A 26,447-nucleotide genomic window follows, 5' to 3' on the forward strand; every position below is an offset into this window, starting at 1 on the left:
ATTACTAACATACCGTAAGCACCCAATAAATGACAGTCATTCGTACTGTTCTTTGATCGCAAAGTCATAGCTAGGACCCATCGACTTTTCTTCTCTAGCCATTAGTTTTTCCATTATACAGTAGTACTCTTGCAGAAGATAGTGGATGAAACGAAGAATTTGGAAGAAGTATGGAAAAGAAGATAGATTTAACACTCAGTAATTTTTTAAAGTAATATGTGCACATGATTTTAAAAAATAAAACAATACAACTGGGTAATGAGAAAAGTAAGTCTCCCTCTCAGCCCTGATATTAATCCCCCAGTGTCACTCTGCAGAGGCAGTTAACGGTAGAGTTCTCTGTTTCCTTCTGTAGATATTTTATGTGTGTACAAACATACATAGCCATAACTATGCCCCTCTATACACAGTGATACCATAACGGACAGTGTTCTCTTCTTTGATGCCATCACCTTTTCCATAACTAAACTAAAGCACTTTTCTCCTGTAGAATAACAGCCTGACCAATTATGAAAATTTGTTAGATGGAGGGTTATGTTCGTATTTTTATGAGACAGAAACCCAGAAATAAATGTAAGAGGTTCCAAATTGGCAACTAGTGGCCTTTAAGTCAAACCACTTCAGGCAAACTAGTGGTTGTCTAGTGGCCTAGACAACCATTAAAAACTGTATAAATGCTAACTGGTTCTCAGGATGTCTACAACAAACAAAAACTATTATTATTAAATGGAGAAATTAAGATTCCTAGAAGGACGGAGAGGAACTGTTTTATGGGCTGACACGTTGAAGGGCGTGCTTAGGACCCGGCTGCCTTCTTTGGGCTTTGGACTAAATGATGTTCTTGAAAAGAAACCGCGCCTGTCCTCCCTTCCTGACTTCCGCCTGTAACACGCTCCGCCTCCGAACCGTCGTGACTTTCTATGTCAGGGTGGTTTAGAAGGAGCTGAATCTTGAAAATTGAAGAAGATCACAAGGTCTAGAAACTCCTCTCACGGGGGAAAATTAGGACTTGCTGGCTTCTGGGAAAATTCGTTTTTCAGATGTAACATGAACGTGTCAAATACTTGTCAGGGTTAAAGAAGTTCAGGGTCTCTGTTCAAATTGGGAGCAAGTGGGAGCCCTTAAGCCAAAAGAGTAGTTTCAAAGTCCCGCTGAGAATGAGCCTTTGTATTTTGTTCTCTGGCTCGGTCAGGGAAGGGATGCTGCATTAGGAAGTTAAGTGTTCTTACTACAATAAAATAAAATGATACATAAGGGAAGGTGGGGGAACATACAGGAACATGATGCTTCGGGCTTATGTGAAAATTTTTGGCATTTGCCTGTTTGAGTTCCTCAGCTATTTTATTGATTTAACTAAAGCGCCCTTTCTCTGCAGGGAGGAGGGAAAAAAGAGAAACCCTTCGCTTCTAGTCCTTGTTTCTCATTCCGACTAGGGAACCCAGGACAAGTTACCGAGAACTTTCTAGTCCTTTGCTTTCTCGTCTGGAAAAGGAAGATTTAAAATGAGAGATTTCTAGTTCTCAGATGCTATATCATTTTCTTATTTGATGAAAGTAATGTTGTTGGTTTTATTATCCCCAAAGGAATACCCATAAGGAGTAGGTAGAGATAAATTAAAGCTACGTAAAGAATTTAATTCCTGGTTGCCCAGTAACCATTAAATCCCTCAGCAGTCAGGCAAGAACGCATTCCTGCCTTGAGACAAGATTTAGTCCTTTTTGAACTTACCCTCGGGCTGTGTTCCGAAAGTTTATTTGTAAGTTAGTTGCTTACAACTTGGAATAAAATGTGTTATAAAGGGTGGTTAGGTCCCCAAGTCCCAAAATCTAATTTAACCCTCCGAGTGCCTCATGCACTGCAGGGTTTGAATAGAATGCAGCTACGTGTTTCTATGGGAACAAAATGCTTCTGGGGTAGAAACTCACATTGCCGGGGTTTATTTCTCTACTCCCAGAGCTTCTCTGGATAAGAAGAACTGGACATTTGATCATAAGAGGTCTAGTTGCCTTCCTGGTCACTCCACTGACCTTTCAGCTTCCCTTTCTCTGGTCCTCATTTTTCTTTATATGAAGGTTTCTGTGATCTCTCAACCTGCCCCGCCCGCTGTCCCCTGCCCTGCATCGTGGCCCTTCTGAGCCTACCACCCATCACCCTCATGCTGGTCAGGATTACAAGCACGCTGGGCAAGCGAAGCCCCATTTCTCCTATAACAGAGGAGCAGTGGGGAAGGCCATCAAGTGCTTTGGGTGTCAGAAAGATTTGGCCTGGAATCCAGGCTCTGGGATGCAAGCTTAGGGAACTTACTAAAGATCTGTGAGCCTCATTTTTCTGACCTTGAATGAGGTTGGTGATGTGGAACTCAGGGCATTGTGAGGACTCAGTGGCATCAGGTACAACACCATCTGCCCTTGAGCGCTCAGTGAGTGTTAGCGTTCCTTTTGCCATCGGCTCGCCACTTCCCATTTTTCTCGTAAACTCTATAGGGAATACTTGGGTACAAAAAGGGTTGAAGTAAGAGTCACCTACATTTTTTAAAAAGGCTGCTTTAAGCTTGTCCCCAAATAGTTTTGTCCAGGAGTCAAAGGAGAATAAAGGCTGGGTCAGATTCAGTGAAAGCTGAGATAAGAGGTAGAGAAGGGGGGGATGGTTCCTGCCTGCTGTGCAGTAGGATTCAATGAAAAGGGGGTAAGGGGAGCCTGGACATGGCTACTGAAAAGGGAGAGGGGAACACTCATTTGTGAGACTTCAGAGCCATCTAGGAGATGTACAGAGGAACTCAAGAGTCTGCCGAATTCCTGGACTGAACCCTCAAACGGGTCAAGTGAGGGAGGACATGCTTCATATCAGGCAGCTTCCAACTACATCAGGGTTTTGAGGTGATAAAGAAGAGTCTTTTCCCACTAACATGAACATTTCATTTCTTGATTCAAATGTATTGTCTAGACGACGGGTGAATGCGGATCTCTCCCTAAGGCATCCTTTCTTATTAAAAGCAACTCAGTCTGTGTCAGGGGACAAGGCAGTCCATTATCTAATGAAAAGCTCCTGCCACTGATTAATTTTTTTTTTTTTTTTCTGTACGCGGGCCTCTCACTGTTGTGGCCTCTCCCGCTGCGGAGCACAGGCTCCGGACGCGCAGGCTCAGCGGCCATGGCTCACGGGCCCAGCCGCTCCGTGACATGTCCCCGACATGTCCCCGACCGGGGCTCCGAACTCATGTCCCCTGCATCAGCAGGCTGACTCTCAACCACTGCGCCACCAGGGAAGCCCTTTTATTTTTTTCCTGATTAATTTTATAACAGCTGCAGCTAAGTGGTGGGTCTTTTTTTTCTTTTTTAAGAATGATTTCTATATTAGTATCTTTAAAGGGATCTCATCAGTAGTATCTAGTTTCCAGAAAAAGTAACACATAAAACTGAAACATACTTCATTTTTATAAACATCATACTGTCATGAGACTTCTGGGTGCATGGGCAGTTTGAGTCATGTCCGTCCCCCGTCCCCACCCCCCCCCCCCCCCGTTCCTCTCCCCAGCTAGCGTATACACAACACAGAAACAAGCACATTTTATCATGTTCCTGGCCACTTACGTATCTTGAACTGTGTACTATCTTGGACTAACTATTCATGCTTAAGGATTTAACAAATTATCTTCTTCCACCTCTCAAATAACAACAATAATAAAAACCCACACAGTTTATTTTCCCTAATAAGATTAAATGGGTGAGTACCAGCCTAAGGCAGGAACGTTCCAAAAAAAGAGTTTTGCAAAAGGTTAATTTGTTTTCCCCGTGGTAATTAAGGGTCAAATTTCCACTGATGTCCACTTTGGCATCTATTTTATTCACAGTGGTATTGAGGGGAATGGATATTGCGGGTGTGTGGGAATTGGGGACCAGAGAATGGAGAGAGGCAGACAGAGGATGCAAATCATTTTCCATTAGAACCTAAAACATACACTCTTAGGTAAAGGATAGACTACGAAACCTTAATCTAAGTTTTAAGACTTCTGAATAGTTGAAAGTTACCAAACCTTTACTTTTTTTTTTTTTTTTTTTTTTTTTTTTAGCGGTACGCGGGCCTTTTTCACTGTTGTGGCCTCTCCCATTGCGGAGCACAGGCTCCGGGTGCGCAGGCTCGGCGGCCATGGCTCACGGGCCCAGCCGCTCTGCGGCATGCGGGATCCTCCCGGACCGGGGCACGAACCCGTGTCCCCTGCATCAGCAGGCGGACTCCCAACCACTGCGCCACCAGGGAAGCCCCAAAGCTTAACATTTTTTAAATAACATTTACCTTAAGAGCGATGAGTAAGGAAAGATGCTACTTGGCTTTAAGGAGATTTTGCACTAATGAAGAGATAAAGATATAAACATGTCTAAAGAGTTAATGAAAGATTAGTTACTTATAAGTGTTCATGTATACGTAGACATTACTTTTCAGAGAAATAACTTGTATATTTAAAAATTCTAATCCTCATATCTGGGCCAAATCAGATTTGTGATAGTCCCATGCAAAACAAGTGTCTAGTTAGATGCTCCGCAGATCTATTTATGTCTGGAAGAGTGCCTTAGCCATATAAGCCGTCTACTGTAACATTGTGTTAAACATTAAATTAACTGTCAAGCTGTCCTGCATCAGTGACACCACTTGGTAGCAAGAATGGGGAACCCTGTGATCCCAGATCTTACTGCTTTGTTCCTCTGCCCCACGGAGGATTGCAAGGGAAGGATGGTGCCCTCTACTTGGTATTCTGCATTTTGTTGCTTATAGTTCAGTTAATGTGTCAGAAGTACATTTGCTGCAAGTAACAAAATACCTGAGCAGCTGTATCTTAACCACATAGGGGTTGATGTTTTTTGTATAACAAGAAGTCTGGAGACAGTAGAGAGCTAAGGAAGAGTTCAGTGATGCCATCAGAGATCTGGGCCTTTGTTCTGCTGTAGTATCTTTAGTGAGTGACCTTTGACCTCCGGGTTGCTTAATGACTGCTGCCCCTCAGGCAGGAAGGAGAAAGGACCTTCTCCCTCTCAGGCTCTTTGTCTTTCATTTTAAAGGAAACCCTTCCCTGCAGATATCTTGTCAAGCATTGACCAAAACCATGTCCACATGGCTGCCACTGGCTGTAGATTAGAGAATTGAGATCCTCCAGACTTTGTAGTAGAGAAAGACTTTGAAAGTATTGTGTGAAACAACCTACAGAATCCACCACAGTTAAATACAGCTGAGTCCACTTTCTAGATTACAAGCATCCTCTCTAGATGACCTTTGTTCTTTCTCCTTTTATTCCAACTCCTTTATGTCTGGGAAAGTCTTGATATCTATGTAACGTGTGTTTCAGAAAAGAAGCCCAAGCTCAGGCTGTAAGGGGGAAGTAAGCACGAGAATTATTCCAGTGATTCATCCAGAGCAGTGGGAAGTGATATTATTTGAAGAGAAATCGAATGTGGTATCAATGTCACTAACGGCTTAAACCTGGTAAAAGTAGGGAAGTTCCTTTCCAAATTTCATTCAATTCAAACCATTTATTGAGCACCAACATTTATTGCCCTTCGGTGCCAGTGATATTGAACACAACACCATCTTTCCAGAAGTCTCCATTTCCTTTTCTCATCTTTTCTTCCTCAAGTAAAAGAATGAAAGAAAAAGCTACTTCTAGTTAGTTATATCATTCATTTTTACCAGTATTGCTATAGATTTTATTTCTATCGTATATTGAGTATTTAAATAAATCTTAAGCCTTTGTGGGCTAACGTAGAAATTAATCACTATTTCATAAAGAACATGGCTTATATGGAAAATTTTCAATTCCATTAACCTTACAAATGTTCACCGGAATAGTTTATGTCGTGTTGGAAACTACTTTTGCATCTGATATATACACGGCTCTTTGCAGCGTATGTTTCTGCTCACATAACCAAAGAAAATACATATTGATTTTTGTGTGAGTGGAGTACTTATCTTTGTGTTTTTCCCAGTATTTTAGAAGCCTGAATCTTCAACCCCTGAGCTTAGTATACAGTTAGGCCCGCAATATGTGCTTAGATAAATGTGAATTGATGATTTTTAAATGTATAAGTATCGGTCACTTCGTGATATACAGTCAGTAGACGAGTTACGGGTTTTGGTTCTGTCTTCCCATATTCTTGTGCTGGAAAAGTCAGGGTACTGAGGCAGTATTTTTGTTGGCACAGTCCTTTAGTTTGAATGCATTAGTAAATGGTGGAGTCCAAAGAATTAATGGCTGGAAAAATTTTTGGAAAACCCAGTAAGAAGTGTTTCCACAGCGTAATTTGAGTGAAAGCCAGATAACAGCTAGTTATTGGAGGAACTCGACAGTAAAAGCTTTTGACATAGACATGAAAAAGAGGGTGGAAGTAAATTTGGGGGGAGAATAGGAAGTGGTCTGGCTGAGGCAGAACTCCAAAAGGAAATGCCTCCTGGGGCCAAACTGGTCATTTAAATGACTGAAGGCGGCTGGGTGGGAAGTGGGTCAACCTGAAAAGCTTCTCTTGGGGCTAATTGGGCCTCGGCTTCCCCCACTGACATGCAAGATGGTGAGTCTTCAGATTCTTCCGGAGAAGCAAGACGATGGGAAGTCTCCAGATTTTTAACTGTTGGCAAATCACTCAACAATTTAAAAAACCATTACGGGAGCCAAAACCAACCAAACAAACAAACGAAAACAAAAAACAGGTCTGCAGACTAAATTCAGCGGGTTTGTGCCCTGTGGTCTGTGGTTACCGGAGAAATCATTGAAAGATGAAGCTAGCATTAAAGGAAATGGACATTTACTGCTGTTTATTTTTATCATGAAAATAGATTTACCACAGATTCCCCAACTGTGAGAAAGGATGGTAGATTTGAAATAGGTAGTGTCAACCCTATTGCAAAGGAAGTATGTTTTTCCAGCCCCCGACAAATAGGGCACAAACTTTTTAAAAACTGTTTGTGAATTTGGTTATATGAAAAATTGTAAAAGGTATGAAAATCAAGTCACATTTGATCATTGAAAAATGTCTCACCTTTATTATACAGAGTAAAAATTTAATTAAACTGTCTCTGCCCTGGAGAATCTGGGATGTGTGTTCATTTGTGAAGAGAGTGTGGAAAGGATGGTTAATTAATGAAGTGTAGAAGAGACCTGAAGGAGACTGGGGTAATTTTATAAGTTTGTGGAGTTCTGATAGTTGCGTCGGTTAGTTGAGTTGCCCGTGTTAAGGCTCAAGGAACACACGGGAGAGCAGTGACTGAGGTTCTGAGTCAGAGAAAGGGAATAATATCGTTCAGCCCAGCGATGAGAGTGCCCTGTGTGACTGTTAGTCTCTTGTTATGAAGGAGATCAGAAGGAAAGAGCATTGGCTTGATTTGGTGTGGTTCTAATCGGAGCATGAAGGGAAGGCTGAGCAGAGATAGAGGATCAGTTTAGAGACCTTGCCGATTGCTGTTTCTTCTGACCATAAGGATGGCAAATAAGGAAGTGCTTAGGTGGAATAGCTTTTTCAGTGAGTTGACCGAAGGAGAAAAGGCACGGTATGGAATTCGGGAGTAGGGAATGAAGTTAAGGATGTACGTTCTTTGAGTGTCCTGGCACTTGATCCCTCTGTTTTCGGTGCCTTACGTCACTCCCAGCTTTAGTTACTTCTGATGCCTCCGTGTCTGGTGCAGCTTCTTCTGAGATCAACCCTCCAGCCTTCTGTCGGGGTGAAGCCAGGGGTGGCTGGGATGCTTGGCTGCATGGGCTAGGGGAGAAGGTGTTGAGGGCTCTAAAGAGTTGCAACCACTCCCTGCATTTTCAGCCACATCACAGCCCTCAGAAGAACCCGAGGCCTCTAATTTCTGGGACTTCTTGGCTGTGTAAATGGGCATATGCTTCCTGTTAGTGCCCCAGCTGCCCCTCTTCCCCTCACATGAATTTAGGCTTGGGATTTCTCCTGAATCAGCTACCATCAGGTCATCTTCCAAGCTTCCAAGACACTGGAGTCTCTTCTGATCTCCTCTCCAGTTTTGTCTCTTTTCTTTTAGGTAGATGTCATTTTTAATTCTTTTTCTGTCATCCTAGTAGTTTGACATGAGGCATAAACGAGTCTGTTCCATCTGCCACGTTTAGCTGGAAGTCCCAGGACCTGAGTCCTTAACATGAAGTGCAGGGCCCTACAGTGGGCCTCCCCCTGCCTACCTGGGGTCATTCTTCATCCTTGCGCTCTGAGATTTCAGCAGTCTGGGCCTTCTTAGGATTCTCAATGGTCTACACTCTTCTCTGCTTACGAGCCTTTTTTGAACATGCTGACCTTTCATCTTGCTTTGCTCTTTCTTTCTACTCTTCACCTGGCTAACTCCATCACCCTTCAGATCTTTGCTTAAATGTCACTTTCTCAGAGAGGCCTTCCTGGCCTGTGTTTCCCTATGTGCTCGCTCTCGATAAGCATCGAGAAGGTAGGTGGAAGGATTATGAATAGATGGATGTCTTTTTAAAACTAATTTTTCCTTGAGTAACGTTGATTTATAACATTAAATGAGTTTCAAGTGTACAACATTATATTTCTACTTCTGTATACCCTACAGTGTGCTCACCACCAAAAATTTAGTTTCCCTCCATCACCATAGAGTTGACCTACTTTCCCCATTTTCCCCTCCCTGCCTTGCCTTCTAGTAACCATTACTCTGTTCTATCTGTGTGTTTGTTTTCATTTGGTGGATGTCTTTTAAAAAGCTATAAACCAGTTTTTCCTAAAGAGTCTTCCTGAACCATTAATATTATTTTATATATACTTTTTGGTGGACAAGGCTTTGAGAATTAGAGCCCGAATCCTTTCTGATTTGAAGCTTAAGTAGAAGGAACATGGTGCAGCAGTGTCCACGTGAGTCACCTCTCCATTATCTGAGGGAGAATTCGGGCCCAGAAATAGTATTTAAGATACATGGTGTCTCCCCCCTCCCCGCCGCCGCAGAAGTTTACATTGGCCATTTGTTATAGAAACTGCTTTCTCAACAAACCTTTTACCAGAGCAGCAAACAAGAAAGCAAAGCTAATTTGAATTTCAACTCTTCCACGAGAACAATGTTGCTAAGAAGTAGTGAGATTGAGCTGAGGAAGGCCAAGCAAAAGGAGGGAGCCAGAAAGGCCTTGAACAGCCCACAAGTCAGGATTTGGTGCTCTCTTTTACTTCACAGTTGAACTTCCCTATTTTTTTATTTTTGGTTCGGGTTGGTTTGTGTCTCTCTTTCACAATTCTAAGTCTTCCACATTTGTGCTACCCTGGATCCTTTATTGCTTCTCTTCATTTTTCAGAAGAATTCTAGAGAATAACTGGTAGCAACTAAGCAATACCATTTCACACCTGGAAACAACTGATAGTAATTATAAATTCACAGCTTTCTGCAGTTCATACAAGTATGAATGTGTTATTCCTATTTATCTCTACGTAGGTTTATTTGTTCCCCATTTAAGTAAAGCTCAGTGTTGGTGATGAGGTTTTAATGAATGTAGATTGTAAAAGGCCTCAAATATATCTAAAAAATTATAGCCCAAGTGTCATGTGTTAACGTACCTCCTCTCTCTTGGCTAATTCTTTAAAGATACGTTCCAGAACTCCTCCGTATTATTGAAGAGCTCTTGAAGCGTTCCCCACAGTTCTGCTTTGTACTCTAAAGCTTCTGAAGCCTGGTTATCTTGGCTTCATTTGCTTTCAAGCCAGACTAGGTTCAAATGACTCAGTTTATCTCAAGCCTCATAAAGGCCTGTCCGTGGCTCTTGCCTGTTCTAGTGAGTTTGAACTGATAAGAATAATACTCGTCGTGTGGAGTGTCCATTAGAACGCTATAGGAAGAGTGAGGCTGGGGAATCAGATATATTATTAATATTTTTAAATCTACTGCCTTTCTATATATTATATTAGTGTGGGGGAGACTACCTTGTTGTGGCATCTTTGGAAAATTTGGAGAATTGCTAAAATGGACATGCAGTAGTAGTTTAATTCACATTGTATGCCAACACTGAAGTTGGACCTATACCTCCCCAAAATCATACTTCCTCTAGATTTTATTTTTCACTCATGATCACCTGAGTGATTTGGAATACGTTTCTGCTGGGAAATAGAGTTGGTAGGAAACAAAGACCACACCACGAATTCATCTGTTGGGGTAATCTTCAGCCATCCAGCTCTTTCCACTCATTACATTTATGGGGTCATTGTCATCCTTTGTACCTAATATAGATAAACCTACTGAAACTCTGGGCCTTTCTAAAAAGTGCCCACAAGCCATTGGAAAGCTGGACCGAAATACTCCTTGTTTTCAATTCTAGACCTCAGTTCGGTCATAGGTAGCAGGATTTTTGAAGTATGATTAAAAGACAGAAAGCAACTGTAAAATTGAAATGAAGGGCCTTAATGTTTTATTTCTATAATAGTTTCCAAAATTTCCCATAACTTTAAAATGCTGAGGTGTTTTTCAGTCGTTTTGCAAGAGCAAGTCCACCAATGTGTAGGTTTATGGCTCAGACTTTATCGGTCCTTCCTCTTTTCTGGTGAATTTGACACCTTCCACCACTACCTTCCACAGAATGAAAGTAAACGTCATGCAACAGAAATACTTACCAAAGTCAAGGGAAATTCATAGGCTAAAGAAAGGTGCAGCAAAACCTGTTATTTGTTTTGTGCCTCAAAATAAAAGTCAAATGGACCATCACTTCAGTAGCTGGTGATTCACCTTGAGAGCGTAGATGGTGTAATATTGCCCCTTGTTCCTTAAGTTTCTAGATTTCTCCATTTTTAGGCCAGAACCAGCCCTGGATAAAATAATTCAAGTCATGAAGAGGAATGTACAGTTCAGCATGTTTATCCTTCCAAGCGCGCTCTCTACCAGCTGCCATGCAAACATCGTGCGACTCGTTTCTTGGATAGTCTCACGCCTCTTGAGTTCCGGTTGTGAGAGCTAGTGAGCTCATCACAACTTGGGCCAAAGTCCTGGAAAGGCAGCTCGCAGGGAAAGTGCAGGCTGGCCTCCCACGGGGGTTGGGGATCGGGGCTTGAAGCTTTATCCTGCATGCATACTTTAGCTACGAGATCAGCTCCAGCCTCAGCCCAGGACAGTGTCACATTGTCCGCAGCTGTGCCGCATCTTGAGGTTTCAGTGTGTATCCTGCACATTTTCACAAGGCTGCGGAGACTGCTCTCTCCCAGCTGTAAGCCAGAGGGCGGATTCAGACAACACAGATGGTTAACCCTCTGGAGTAGGACTTTCAGGGCACCAGAACTCCGTTGCAATTCACTGATGCTTACTGGATGTAAATTTGTATGGCTTCTGTTGCATTATGTTGAAAACTAGACATTTTCCCCGCTACTTTCTTTTGGTCTTCCTGAATCACTGTTTGCTAATTGGTTGGACTGTGGTACATAGAAAACTGGTGGCAGAAGTCTTGTTCTCTGCATTGTGTTTGGGGGTATGCTTGAGAGGGTGTCAGAGTGGATTAACGCCAGGTAGCATGTGCCGTAGTTAAGGAGGATTTGAAAGGGAAGAAAGTTTGTACTGCTTTAGGGAAGCTGAGAGCACTGCTAGAGCAGGAATGTTCCAGATGCTTGTCTCTGATAGTATTCTACCGTGAACCACGCCCTGAAAGAATCAGATCATCCTTGCCTCTCCCACTTGGATCTCAAGCTCCTAGAATTTGCCAATTCTTGATATGAACGGTGAGGATTGGATGGGGCTTCTGACCTCATTTAGACCATGTGTCCTGAATTCTGAATGGATCCAGGAAAATCGGACAGAGTAGACACTTTTAACTTATTGAATACCTTTTATTGGCCTTCATCATAAACAAGAGACCCACAAATATATCCCAGAGGTGAGTTTTTGGTCTAATTGACTGCAATAGTCATTAAATACTCTAAAAGCCCACAAAATGGAATGTAGAAAGACAAAAACAATAGACCACACAGGTCTCTGTAGAGCTTATACTTGCACTTTAACAACATGGAACAAGAAACTGTATTAAAATGTACAGTTAAAGACTCCATTGTACTTGAAGGCGCATACGAATTACCTGGGGATCTTGTTAAAATGTTGATGCTGATTCTTAGAGCTGGGTGGGGCCTGAGATTCTGCATTCCTAACAAGGTCCAAAGAGGTGCTGGTGCTGTTGGTCCTCGAATCATAATTTGGGCCAAAAGGATCTGCCCAGGTTCTCTGGGGTAGGTATGTGTTGGTAGCCACCCGTGGTTAAGACATCTGTGAGGGCTGCCTTCCTATCCACATCTCGGCTGCCAGGTGTATAATGAAAGCAAGTCTCAGAACAAGCTCTGTCACATATGAACACTTACTAGCCACAGAGCAGAGAACAATTTTAAAGGCTGTGTCCGAGGTACAGTGAAGTCACAGCCCCGCCTTTTTGAGTGCTTGGCGGGAGAGCCTCACAGTCCACACCTGCCACAGTTCTTCACACAGCGGTTCTCAAAGTGTGGTCTCTGGACCGGCAGCCTCAGGAGCACCTAGAAACCTGTTAGAGATGCAGATCCTCAGGCCCTCTCCAGACCCGCGGAATCAGAGCATCTGAGCATGGGGCTTGGGAATGTGTATTTTTAACCAGCCCTCCAGGTGATTCTGGTGTGCGCTCAAGTTGGCAAACCCCTGCTGTAACAGCAGGATTTTGTCAGCCATCTAATTGACTTCAGGCAACCAAGAATCCAATGAACTACAGCTGGAGATTGTGGAATCCGGCCTAGGGCACCATTTTTAAAGGTGGAGGGCCTGCTAGATTCTTCCCACGCCCTGTTAATGTAAGGGCAGGGAATGTTTCTATTCTAAACCCTTTTCAACAGTCCTGGTATCTTGTAAACCACTAATATCACTAACACAAGCCCATCCAACATTAATTTGGATACTAGGTGTATTAATAGGATTTTAGGTGTAACGAGAGCTAAATATAGCTGAAGCACTTAACGGGTGGCTCTGGAGTGAGGCTTTTTGATTAATTGCTAGCCAACCACCCCTGGAGTGTGCTTTCCTGATTAAGACGACTGACCGCCTCTGCAATGTAGCTAAGCTAACGCACACATACTTCATATTGTACGGTCCCTGTGAGGGTTTTTTTTAACTCTTAAAATCTACTTTATTGAGGCATACTTTAAACACAATAAAATGTACCCATTTTAAGTGTACAGTTTGAGTTTTTGACAGACGTATGCACTCAAAATAACCTTCATATCAATCAAGATATATAACATTTCAGTCACCTAAAAAATACGACTGTGTTCCTTTCAATTAGTTACCCATCCCGTCCCTGCTCCCGGCTACCATCTATCTGCCTTCTGTCAGTGAATAGGTGAGATTTACCTCTTCGAGAATTTCACATAAGCGGAATCAAACAATATTTTTTTTTTTTTTTTACTCTTTGTGCCTGACTTTTACCCAGGGTAATGTTTTTCAGATCAGCTCACAATGTTGCTTTATCAGTAGTTAGTTCCTTTTTATTACAGAGTAGTATCCTGTTGTGTGACTACGCCACAATTTGTTTATTCATTCTACTCTAGTTTTCTTTCCAGTTTTCGGCTATTATGAATTAAAGCTACTGTGCGCATTCACGTACACATCTTTTTGTGGGCGTGTTTTTATTTCTTTTGGCTGAATATCTAGGAGTCGAATTTTGGGTCATAAGATAGATGTATGTTTAATTTCATGAGAAATTGCTAACCTGGTTTTCCGAAGTAATCGTACTATTTTATATTCCCACCAACAGTGTCTGAGAGTTCCAGTTGCTCCACATCCTTGCCAACATTTAGTATTGTCAGTCTTTTTGGTTTTTACATCGAATATTTTAAAGTAAATTACAGACATTGTTTTTCTTTGCCCAGTTTCAATTTAGATTGTTATATTTGGTCTCTGCAAAGGCCATCGACCTAATAATGTTGACCCAAGCAGCTTGGATATGGATTAAATTATTTCCCTTTCTTAACCTCCAGTTAGAACTGGTTCTGTGGGTGCCGTTTGATTATGGCAGTTAGTCATGTTTGCCAGTATAGTTTTTCTTTTTTTCATTTTTTTGTTCGCATATTCATTCAGTTTGTCGGTCAGTCCCTGAGCTGTATTAGACCTGTTTTTTCAGAGAGCAGTTGTATGTTAAGTCACTGGGAAATAATGACAGAAGTAGGGGTCAGGGTACTTGTCTTCAAGGAGCTTTTTGGAGCTGGGTTTATGAAACATAAATACACAAAAATGCAAGAAAAGAAATATATCTTGGTGTATATCAGGGCTTACGCAAAATTGAGTGAGGGCATCATCTAAATACAGATTTCTGCTAGGTGAGGTGAGTTGGGGCTTGATAGGTGACAGTAGAAACCACTGTAGCAGAAATTGTTGAGCTGTTAATCCGTGCAGAATATTAGAATGATTGCACCTTAGAATATAAAGCTAAATGTTTATTTTAGTCCCAGTTTTATTTTACTTATTTTAATCTCTTTTAGAATAGCAGTATCTTCATTAGTACAGAATACGTACGGAAACAAATATCCATTCTGATGTGGACTCGCAACTCTTCTTGTTGACATCTAGTATCATTTTTGTATGTTTAGCTTGCGTCCAAACTTTCGAGCAAAAGCTTCCAATTAGTACGTGTGTGTGTACACACATGAGTTTGTGAACTTCTTTTTAAGCCAGCTCTCTTTTATCCTGTCTTTGCTGAATTAGTTACTTTCTAGATAAATGCAAAATAGTTAAATAGAAGGAACCTGTGGGATCAGGTGGACCTAAACCTGGAATGAGGGTTAACTGTGCCAATTAAATTTTAAAATACATCTCACACACAGAGACACATGCCTATGTTGGGTAAGAAATATTCAAAATGTTCACAGTGCATATCTTTGCGTAATGGGATTACGGACGATTTGTTTACTTGATTTTATATTTTCCTTTAATTTCTAAGGTTTCCACAGTGAGCAGGTATAACTTTGATAATCAGAAAAACATGTTATGTTGCCACTTGATAGTTTGCTAAATTCTCATAGCTGTTTCAGGGAAATCTTCCCTGTTCTCTTTCACCTTGTGTAGCAAAGATTCACTACAATAGAACCAAGATTACAGTCTAGAAAAAAGAAATACCTGTCCTTCTTTTCCCTCTTGGACACAAGGACTATATGAGCTCCCTGCAGGCTATGCCACTGTCATCCCTCACAGAACTTAGCTTTCCTGATTGTCAAAGAGCAAAAAGACATTTTTTTTCTTTCCCCATGTTGACAAAAATTCACCTTTCCAAAACTGGGGCATATACAAGAGACTTTTTCCCCCTAGCCTCTTGTTGTTGTTGGCAAATCATTGGGAGTTTATCTGTGCCTTTTGAGAAAATAACAAATGATCTTTGTTTTCCCCCTTTTTTCTTCAGCTGACCTGAATAATGTCAGGTTCTCGGCTTATAGGACTGCCATGAAACTCCGAAGACTGCAGAAGGCCCTTTGCTGTAAGTATTAACCAGTGCTCGAAATACATGATAGTTATTCTTTGGTTTAAAAAAAAATGGTTGGGAGTATTTGCTATTGGAGTGGGGAGAAATAGCTCTCTCAAGTCCGGGTGTAACATAGAATTCATTTTTTCAAGGTATCTTTGGCTGAGTTTTCACCTAGACTGCTTCGTTACATTGTTTAGAATCATTCCTGTCACCATTGCTCAGCTACTGATGTTGAATTGATGAGATACCAGTAATTTTTATTTTCTAACTAATGGTGTTGGCATCCAGAATTATCTTTATGGAACTTGAATTATCTCCACCTGTTCTACCTTTACTTCTTATAAAGTGTATTGAATATTTGAAGTATTAGCATCAGATTGCCTTACCCAAACCAGAGTTCACAGATGTGTATTGTTTTTTAGCTTGAATGCTAATGTTCAGATAAATACTGTCATAGAAGAAAGATGACAAGATTGTTTTTCTGCTTTTGCTAAATAACTTACATCAGTGGGGAAAATTCCCAAAGTGTCATACAATGCTGTCTGTTTATCAGATAGTTTATATATCTGTTACCAGGTATAATATTGTTTGAGAGCCCATGTATGTTGTTAATGTGACCACGAAACAGATAGGCACAGTCCCTACCCTGGTGGAACTTACAGTCTAATGAGGGATATACAGGGTGTCCATAAGTCTAGAGACATAGGTGTATGTATATAAGATCATCAAGAACATCTACAATCTGTAAAAAAAAAAAAAAAAAAAAAAAAAAACACCTCTATTAAGGCTTTATGGGGCTTCCCTGGTGGCGCAGTGGTTGAGGGTCCACCTGCCAATGCAGGGGACACGGGTTCGTGCCCCAGTCCGGGAGGATCCCACATGCCGTGGAGCGGCTGGGCCCGTGAGCCATGGCTGCTGAGCCTGCGCGTCCGGAGCCTGTGCTCCGCAACGGGAGAGGCCGCAACAGTGAGAGGCCCGCGTACCACACACACACACAAAAAGCCTTTATGGACACCCTGAGAAAAAGTGAAGGGACAGTTTCAAAGTCATATATTTAGTCATGTGACAGTGGAAGAATGGGTACCAATGAGTTGTGGGGTTTGCTTGAAGAGGTGGTATCTATGACACGTGAGTCCAGAAGGGTCAGTAGAGCTCACTCCAGAAAGAATGTTCTCATCAGAAGGCAGAGCATGTGCTGAGGCGTGGGGTCCAGAGATGCCGTCAAGAACTGAAAATACTGCGGCTAAAGCACAGGAGCTCCAGGGAGGGACTGTGGTAAAATATTTGGCTGGAGGAGAAGCAGGAGGCAGATTGGGAAAGACCTTTTAAACTTAAAGAGTTTAGAGGTCAGTGGGGAGCCTTGCAATGGGATGGCACGATGGAATTGTCATTTAGAAAGATGACTCTGCTGTGGAATAGAGCCTGCACGCTGGCGGTGGTGTACACCGGCTGGGGGAGAGACTTGGTGAGCAGTTTCAGTCGTCTAAACCAGCAGTATGGTGGCCTGAATTGGCAAAGGAGGAATGGAGATAAGTGGAGAGAGTTGAAAAATACGAGGTGGAATGGATAGGGCTTAGTGATGAGTTTGATGTGCTAGGTGAGGGGGAATCAAGGAAGGTAACTGAGGTGCTCACCTGGGGGGAGTGGCGGACGTGCCTTGGCAGAGCTGAACATAGAGCTGTGGCGCTCAGGAGAAACAATGTTTCGGGCAATGTTTCGGGCAATGTTTAGGAATCATAAGCGTGCAGGTGCTCGGGGAGTGTAAAGGAACAAGAAAACAGGATTTAGGACAGGGGGCGAACAAGGTACAGAGGGGACCGCAAAGGAAGACTCAAAGAAGGTATAGTGGTACATACTGCATGGGCAGAAAGAAGGGGCCTGCCACCGGGGTCAGACGTTGCTGGGAGGTCAGGATGAGGTTGGCAAAAGTGTCCGTTGGATTTAGCAACAAGGAGGTCCTTAGTAACTTTGGTGAGGTTTTAGAGACACGGTGGAGGTGGTGAAGTGGGCTTCAAAGTAAAGCAAAAGTGGGGATGTGAAGACAGTTGAGACGATTCTTGGAGAAATTTAGTTGTGAAGGGGAGGGGAGACGGGCGGTAGTTAGCTGGAAGGGGCTGAGGAGTTAATGGAGTGCATGTGCACATAGGTTGAGAGACGCTTGAGTCTGTTGAAATGAATATGAGAAGCGGGGACAAAATTGTAGTTGCTGGCTCAGGAGATACTAAAACATGTGAGTTCTCAGAGGAGAGGGGAAGGTAATCCGGAGGCCAAGAGAAGAAAGGGGACGCCTCTCCTCCACTGTAAGGAGTGGGGCTGAGGAAAGGATCTGGGCCGGGCTAGGTAACTAAGGAGACCTAGTGGGAAGCGGGCGAGGGATGCCCGCGGGGAGGGCTCTGTTTTTTGTGTGAAGGTGGAGGAGAGGTCCTGTGCTGCAGCTAATGGCAGAAGGGGATAGAGTCGAGGTTGGCCTTAACCTCTGTGGAGAAAGGGAGGGCTATTTTGAGAAGCAGCATCGTGGAGCCCAGAGCCTGCTGAGCGGTTTACGACAGCACCAATCCGCAGGGGTGTTTCTCCAGGCACAGCCAGTAGTCAAGAACCGGATGGTTCTGTCCCAGGTGGGCAGAGGCCAGCCGGGCAAGTGAAGTAGGGATTTGGGCCAAAGAGTGGTTAAGTGGTTGGAGTGCTGTCCGTCGAGTCTGCATGGGGTAGGAGAGGCTGTGAATTTGGGTGGAAGCTGGTAATTAGGAGGTAGAGGGATCGAGAGGCCAAGTGTTCAGGGAGGTAGAGGAAGAGATTGTGCGGAAGTGACTGGAAAGCCAAGAAGTTGTGGTCAGACAGCAGCAAAGCTAAACGTTATTTCAGAAGCGGAACAGTTTGGCTGGCTAGGTCTAGGATATGACCATTTGCGTGGGCGGCAGAGGCGGGCTAGATGTGAATTTCCATGGAGATGAAATAGGAAGCTAATGAACTGAGAGGCTAGAGTGATGCATGAGTCCTCGCTGCCAAGGTTGAAATCACCCCGAATTGGGCCAGAACTGGGGAAGAGCAGAGGGCTGTGACCCCTGGCTACCAAATCTTCAGCAATGAAGGCGTCTGATGCAGGGGGTCTGCAGAGGCTAGCAGTAAGATAGTCAACTGGTGTTGGCTCGTGTGTGGTTTTCTACGTGGAGATGGAGAAGAAATGGCCTGGAAGTGAAATTATTTGGAAGGAGAGAGTAGGCTTTTCCTCCTTATCTTGGTCTCTCCAATGCTGAGCACGAAGCCTGGCGCAGAGAAGGGCTTCATCTGTTTTCAAGGAACTGATGCATGAATGAAAGTAAATTCAGGCTTCCATTTCCGTATCGCTTATAGTCTGAAGCTGTCATTTTTCAGCTCTATAGCTGCCAAGTGGTTTTTAAAGGACTCCCCAGGCCTAGGATTTCCTTAGGCACCTGTTAATGTACCAGAGCCGGAAAGAGGCAGTTTGAGATGGAGTGGAGTCAGAAGGCTGGATGGAGAAGGTCTTCTGCCTCTTCTTCTTCTTCTGTCCCCACCCCATCCCAGAGGCAGTGCCTTCCATTGAGAAAGGGGCAGTTATGAAATGTGCTATAGTACATAGAGAGATGTAAAAGTGAGATACAAAAAGTTCAGAAGAGATAATCAGCTGTTCCAGGTTATACTATGAAAAAGCCTCCAAACTGACTACATTGGAAGACCCCTTTCCATAATGTTCCTTTTGACCTTGGATTTAGGCATTATTCAGTTCTCCTCCTGTTAAAAACTCTTTCTCTTCACATATGTGTCTCATTGTCTATTATTTCAGTGTATGTTAACATTTCCAATAAACGTTGGAAAAACAGGGGGATTTGATATTATAAAACATTTTGGCCATGGGCACTTACAACCTTGTAATAAAGCTAAGCTCTGAATGTAGCCTGTAGAATTTTCACTTTTAAACAGATTTGAAATCTCAGCATTTCCTTTCTAAGCATGACTTTGCTCATATTTGAAAAAGGTTTAGGTACAGCAAAATTAGGGTGTATTTATCTGAATTAAGTACTCGATTCTCAAGAATGGTAGGAGGCTTCCACGTGTAGTATGAATATAGAATGAAGAGTTCACCTATCCTTTTATTATTGAAAACACGCGTGGTCACGTTACTTAACCAACTGTTCAGTAAGTGATTTCAGAATTTCCTCTTAATTTTAGATTTGCTCCGGCCTTTTTGTCATTTCTGTGTCTGTAAAGCCATGATAAAGAGCTATTGTCTGTGGTACAGACAAACAGAGCTTGTCCTGGCTACCTTTTCCAACTGAAGGTCGTGTCCACTAACTCTTACTTTAATGAAAATTAATGACGTTATCTCAGAGATTTCCTGATGCCAGTAAAGAGTTTGAATTACAGATGCCTTAGAAAATATGCCATGCTACCGCCGCTAAGCACTTGGTCTTTTTCACTTTTTTCACTTCACTATCGAAGCTTCAGCACTGCAGAAACCTGAATACCACAGTTTTATCCACTATAGAGGATTTGCGATTTAAGTCTAGAGCATCACCATTGGCCTATAATGTCCCCAGTTTGTAATCCGTTTAATGTTGCATGACTCCATACCGCCTTTCAAGGCATTGTGAATGAAAATTAAACGCGACAGAAAAGCAGAGACAAAGAGGAAATCTGGGTAAGAAGGATTTATAAGCCGGTTCATGTGGCTGATACCCCACTGAAAGTTATGAAGAAGATAATCTAAGCTTTTTCCTTCTCCGGCTGTAGTTCTCATGAACATCCTATAGGTTTGCAGCTTCTAAAATTAAAAATATAGCCAACTTCTAAGAGCAGAAATAAAAATGCACTTAACAAAGCCCATGTATTTAGTTTATTAGTGTGTGGTGGGTTGGAGAGAGCCCAAACCATAGGGCTAAATATACTGCAGTTGATAAATGTGACAGATATTCTGCAAACAAGAAGTATGGAACAATTTGCTTCTGTTCAGCAACTAAATCACACAGTAGAGAAATTTTGTACAGCCTGGAGTTGTCTGAATAGAGGCACCATGGCCAGACTCATCCTTACCATGCCATACCAGGTAAAAAAAAGGGGCTCCCTTCTTGGTACACGCACCTCACCTTTTGTGCTTGCACTGAAAGGTGGCATCGGATAGCGTTTGGTCACTAAAGAAGGCTCACAGGACTCACGGTAACATTGCTTACAAATCTACAGTCTCTTACAGGCAAAGGTTACAAGAAGGCAACAGCGTTACAGTATGCCTCCACAGCCACCAGCTACCTCAACAGCAAGGGGACCCGAGGGGCCAGTGTAATTATTTGTCCCTTCCCCGCAAAAATCTCCTTTTCCCGTATACCATTATATTATTTTTCACGTAGGTTGGAGGCCAGGTCTCTGTTATTTCAGAATTCAAAACATCTTGAGGATGGAGGCAAACTCGTTTTCTCCACTTACATGGTTTGATGGGTATCGGTGCCCCAAGAGAGGGGTCCGGTAACAGGAGGCATCTCTCTCCCAGGGGGAGCAGTGTAGTCCTGTTCGAAATGTGTCCAGTACCCACGAGTTGCTCGCTAAGGGAAAGGAGGGTGGGTTCTCAGTCGTGCTGCTGAGGCTGTTAAGGAGGACCTTGTAGGTTCCATTCTCGGGTTATCGTTGGTTCCATTTCTAGTTGATATCCTCTTTTCTCCTGGAATTGGATTCCCTTGATGTGTTCTTTTTGCACTAGGCGGTCTTTTCCATCGGTTTCTCTTTTCTCACTCAAAGCAAATTCTACCTTGCCAGGTGGTCCTCGCCCAGCTCCTAATTCTCCTAAGATTCTTTTATTTCAAGCAGTCCCATGCTCTTTGGTCCACCAGACATGTTGTTGCCAATGTGTACTAACGTCTTTACCATAGGAAATACAATTGAGATACAGAAATGTTGAGTCTCCCAGGCAAACATCATAGGAATAGTAGTCACTCCTAAGTGAACTTTGGTTCGGGTATGCCACAGAAATATCTATAGCCGTCCACAGCAGATTTCTGGCTTTTCAATCTCAGGGAAGTGGGCCCACCAAATTCAACTTAGCTTTTCCTCAATGATACAAGCATCCCGATTTGTAGCTTTCCTCACACACTAACACTAGCCTTTTTTTTTTTTTTAAACACAGAATATTGTGACATATGAGGCATATACCATATAAACTTTCTACCACATACCCAATACCTTTTGTAATCCTTCATCATCACAATTAATGACCATGCCGTGTTCATTCAGATTATTATAAATCAGTGTTCTCCAGATATGACTGGGTAAATATTCCCACAGGGTACTTTCCAAAAGAGGTGCCTAATGACAGATGTATCCTGTGAAACAAGCGCCAAAAGCCATAACAACTTTAATACCGCTCCATGGAGTCTGGTCACAGTCAGGACTCCCACCTCTTCACCCAGTGTGTTCGATAGATTGGCCAGCTGTCCCGCTCAGTTCTTGGCTTTTTAAAAGGGCATCTGAGTCGTAGCCAAGGGAGCATGTTATTCTCTTATTTTAAGCCTCTTTCTAGGCACCAGCATTATGTTAGATTTTCCCTTTTTAACACGCATTTGGTGGCTTTCTTCCCTTCGGCAACAATCTTATCTTTCTTCCTTATTGCTAAATTTTCATCCAAACTCTCTCCCCCAACAAAGAGTGTATCCCCTGGGTTCAGCCACTGGACTAGTCCATATTTAGCTGGTAGCAAGATAAGACATGCCTGGGCTTCCCCTTTGCCTTCCCCTTCTCTTCCCAATTTTTGATAAGGGGTCACATTGGTTCCATACAGAAAAATGGGACTGTCCTGTCCACTAGGCAACAAAACATGTGTGACGGTCAGCCCCAGTTAGGCGACGTGTGAGAAAGGGGTAATCCAGTCCGTCAGTCCCTGTGGAATTCTTGCACTTACCTTTCAACTAGGTAAGGTCTTGTGCACTTACCTTTCAACTAGGTAAGGTATTGTTTGGGGATATTACCAGCCTTTGAGACTCTTAATTGTAGCCCCAGTCCAGGGACTACTAGTATGGCACTGAAAAAGAAAATTGTGGTAAAGTAGGGAACACCTGTAAGTTCCCCCACTTGAATTATCTTTTTAATTGTAATTGGTCTCTCAGGTGTCGCCCATTTATCAAAAAGTGCTAGTTCCCAGGTTCCTTTAGTTGGAACTCTACCTGCAGGCCAGAGAGGGTGAAGCTCAATGGAAGAAGGTTCTGAACTTATTTGAGCTTTTGCTCCTGCAACCAAGGAATTGAATTTTTAGCAGACTTACCATCCGTTTGCTATCCCCTTCTAATCCATTCCGTTAGCTCCTGGAGTTCAGGTTCTACCATTTCCAGTTTCCAGTAGAAAGTTGTATTACTGATAACGAATTTCAAAGCCTGCGCTACTTCAAACCAAGGGTAGCTTGGCAACTAGCATCAATGGTTTATTTTCATCCCTTTTATTAGAATCATCTTTTTTTCCTTTTAAAATAATGCCTTCCCCGTATTTTCAGCTAAGAATGAGTTGGGGTCTTCTAAACAATCTCCGTTCTGGCACCGATCGCTCCGGGGATGATAGTTAAGCTCAATAGCTGACGAGGACTCACAGAACCCAGATGACAGTCCTTACAAATCTACAGTTCCTGACTGTAGAAAGGAAAAGCCTGCAGCACAGCAACAGCATTAAAACAAGGATATGCGTCACAGCCACGGGATGCCTTCCAGCATGGGGTCTGGAGGGGCCAAGTGCAAGCTCCAAGTGCCCTCTCTGTACCGGGGCCACAGCAGGACGCACTTTATCTCTTGGATCAAGAGCCACCAATGTGAGCACACACCACTTTAGAAACCAGGGAGCACTAATTGGAGTCTCAGCCAGGATTGCGTTTAGCTGCTGGTAATCTGGACGTCTTCTTCTTACGTAGCCAGTCCCAAACCCAGTGGCCTCCCTGAGACCAGGTCAAAATGCCTAATGTTATTGCTGGCAGCAAACAACTGTGATAACCTCTAACTCATGGCTACCCATAAACACACTGAGTCACTTCTTTTCCTTGCTTTGATCAGAGGGTCTACCTTGTGTGGCTGTTTTAGCAAAACATCTCTTGCCAACTTCAGCACCTCTGGAGTTAACCCTCACAGCAAAGATAACTACAGCAAAGTGCTTGACTTTCTTGCTGGGCAAAGATTTGCTTGGAAGGTCCTTCATCCTGAAGTGTAAGCTGCCTGTAGAATGATGTGATGTCCACAACAGCCTCCTCTTTCCGCAGACGCCTTCTGCTGCCTGGGCCGAAAAGTCAGCAGACACATAGGAGTTATCCCACCCTTAGCCGCCCGCCCCTGTCTGTGTCTGTACTAATTAGGTTACAGGATTGTTTATATTGTTAACCTGGGGTATCCAGGTTGACCCATGGGATGAGCCCGGGGTTGTGTGGGCACCATCGGGCTTATTCTAGCCAACATTTTGGTGCTTCTTTTTCCTCCCAGTATTATTGCTAGTAGAGAATGCGGGGTGGTTTTCTATTGCTAGTAGAGAATGCGGGGTGGTTTTCTTTTTCTGTACAGCCTGTAAGGACACCTTCTGCCGCCCGCCTTTCTGCTTTTCAGTACATACCTCCGTGTGTCCTGCCGTAATACCCAGAGCAGGTCTCCTCCTGTCCAGTCTCAGTTTTCCCGACTGCAAAACGATTCTGAAGGTGCTTTTGAGTTCTCAAAGCCTAGGATTCTGTAAGAGACCAAAAAAAAAAAAAAAAAAAAAAAATCCATCTGAGCTCCTCACTTGTGGCGTATGAGGAAAAGAACAGAGTTAGCATTTGAACCTGGGATGTCGAGAGGATGAGTAGGCACACCCAGCACCTCGGGAATCATCCACCCCATCCCATCCCATCTCCCTTTCCTGCTTTTCGTGCTTAGCAGAGAGGGTCCTGGAGAGCCGGTCGTTTTTTGTCTTGTCCCCCCTCTTTCACCCCACACCCCTGATGCATGAGGGGCACCACCACATGCTCTCTCTTCTTCAGTGGCGTCAAAACCTATAGCATCTTCTGTCAAAATAATTTTTGAAAGAGAGGGTCTATTAGAACATACTTGGGTTTTTATATAGCTTTAAAATGTATTCCCTAGTGAATACACTAAAGGAGAGAGAGATTTTCTCCTAAATGGAAATTCCTAGCTTGAGGTAAAAGGGTAGTTTTACAAAATTGTGTCTGCTGGTCGCTTGTTGAGGCTTCTAGAAGCAGCTAATCATTATGCTTAATGTTTCATCAAAGAATCGCAATGTATTCTTTAAGATGCTCGTCTTGAACAGTTAAGTGTATGTTTGTGGGGCAATGACATCGTCCCTATTGATTTTCTCACCTCTTTTCAAGTCCATAGTATCGGCTATATACACCTAAATAGGAGTCTTTTCCAAATGGTGGCACGATAGTGAAATTCTGTTTGATATGTTTGTTTCGGGAAGATGAGCTCTCCAGTCTTCTGTGATGGACCATTCTTGTGTTTAACCACATTTGGTTTTAGCAGAGCGCACTGCACAGTATTTCTCTCCCAACTATGTCACCTCCCGCTCCTGTTATTTCAGAGCAATTGCTTTGCGCCCCTCTGGAGCTATTTATGCTCCCGATTTCCTATTCTGTGTGTTACCCATTCACCTGTACGGAGAGAAGAGTAGGCCCAATAACAAATTCATGCCATTTTGCTGTTGGTTATTTGTTTCCATCACACGGGGAAATTAGACTCTTCATACAAAAGTGAATCTAAGAATTCTCACTTGTTGGTTCTCCTATCCTTGGATATAAAGCAAAAAATGTATAATGATTACAGCAAAGTAACAGAAAGAAAATACTAGAAAAACTTCAAACCACCCATCACTTCCTTCAATATATAAAGAAACACGTTGGGAATATTGGTGTTTGGAGGAAATCTGCTCCTCTCTTCTGCTAATGTAGATGGGGTGCTGCATCCCTAAACGTTCTCATTACCTACACCTGAAAACATGTCGTCAGAGAAAGTCAGGCACACAGCAGAGAGGATTGAAAGTTGGAGTCTTCTGTCTCTGCATGTCTCTCTGGTCTCCCATACAGTCCCCACTCGGCCTTCCCCTCCTCCTGTCCCCCTGCCCACTTGTGTTGTTATGTTTTTAAATTCTTTATTCTTTTTCCTTCCTACCTCCCTTTCAAATCAAGTTACATTCCTTTCTGCCACTTGAAACAAAGTCTTGGCTTCAATGTAAAGAGGTCATTCCTTTATCTTTCGAGTATTTTTAAGCAAAAGGAGTGGGGGCTTGGCTTTGATAGGATGAGTGCTGGCCAGGGTATTTTAAGAAAACTGGTCCATGGAAACAGAGAGGTTTACTCACTGGGATAAAAGACAAAGGAAAAAAAAAAACCTCCTGCTTCCACCCCAGGTCTCCTTCATGCTTCCAGGGAAACTTCAAAAGGTTACTATTTTCCTTTTTGAAAAGAGGAAAACATGCACTACAGAGGTATTAACCTACATAGGTATTAACCACCATTTTGGGGGTTCGTCCTTAGCATTTAATTAGAAGTAGCCACAAATAGTAACAAGTAAAATGCTTTAAAACCTTAAATTTGCATCTGTTTAGTATGGGGCAAGCTGTTTACTGATTGGGATGGTGGTGTTTATCTGCAGTTACATTTATAATTGTGTTGCCTCCCCCCGCCCATATGTGAGAGATTTACTTAATTACCATTGATTCTTACTCTCAAAGGACTGAGAATTCAGATCAGAGCTTGGATGTATAAGGTGTTATAAAAGCAATGTTGTTCCGTTTCCAATTTGGCTAATAAATTGGCTTTACAGAAAAGCATCTTTCTGTGACACTTGGGAGTAAACCTTATGATTTGCTGATGTTGGGCAGTGTTGAGGCTTCACTTTTGATAAATGTTTGTCTTTCAGTATATGATTAAATACCACCTCAGATCACGGGAACCTCCACCCCCCCCCAAAAAAACTTATAAAGTTCTTAGCGGACTTGAAAAGTACGTTGTAGACTATAATTTGAAGGTGAAAGGAGAAATAAGTGAGCCTTG

At 42.9% G+C, this 26,447-nt stretch overlaps 1 protein-coding gene across 25 annotated transcripts in view; it reads left to right on the forward strand.

Annotated features, from left to right (window-relative positions):
- Positions 1–26,447, forward strand: part of DMD (dystrophin) — a 2,843,071-nt gene that overhangs the window by 2,712,981 nt on the left and 103,643 nt on the right. For all 25 annotated transcript variants that reach the window (XM_079909736.1, XM_079909735.1, XM_079909718.1 and 22 more), the window contains one exon: positions 15,371–15,445. In XM_079909736.1, coding sequence (XP_079765862.1) covers positions 15,371–15,445 — 75 coding nt within the window. The remainder of the gene's footprint in view (positions 1–15,370; positions 15,446–26,447) is intronic.

Source organism: Stenella coeruleoalba, assembly GCF_951394435.1.
Source record: "Stenella coeruleoalba genome assembly, chromosome: X".
NCBI lineage: Eukaryota > Metazoa > Chordata > Mammalia > Artiodactyla > Delphinidae > Stenella > Stenella coeruleoalba.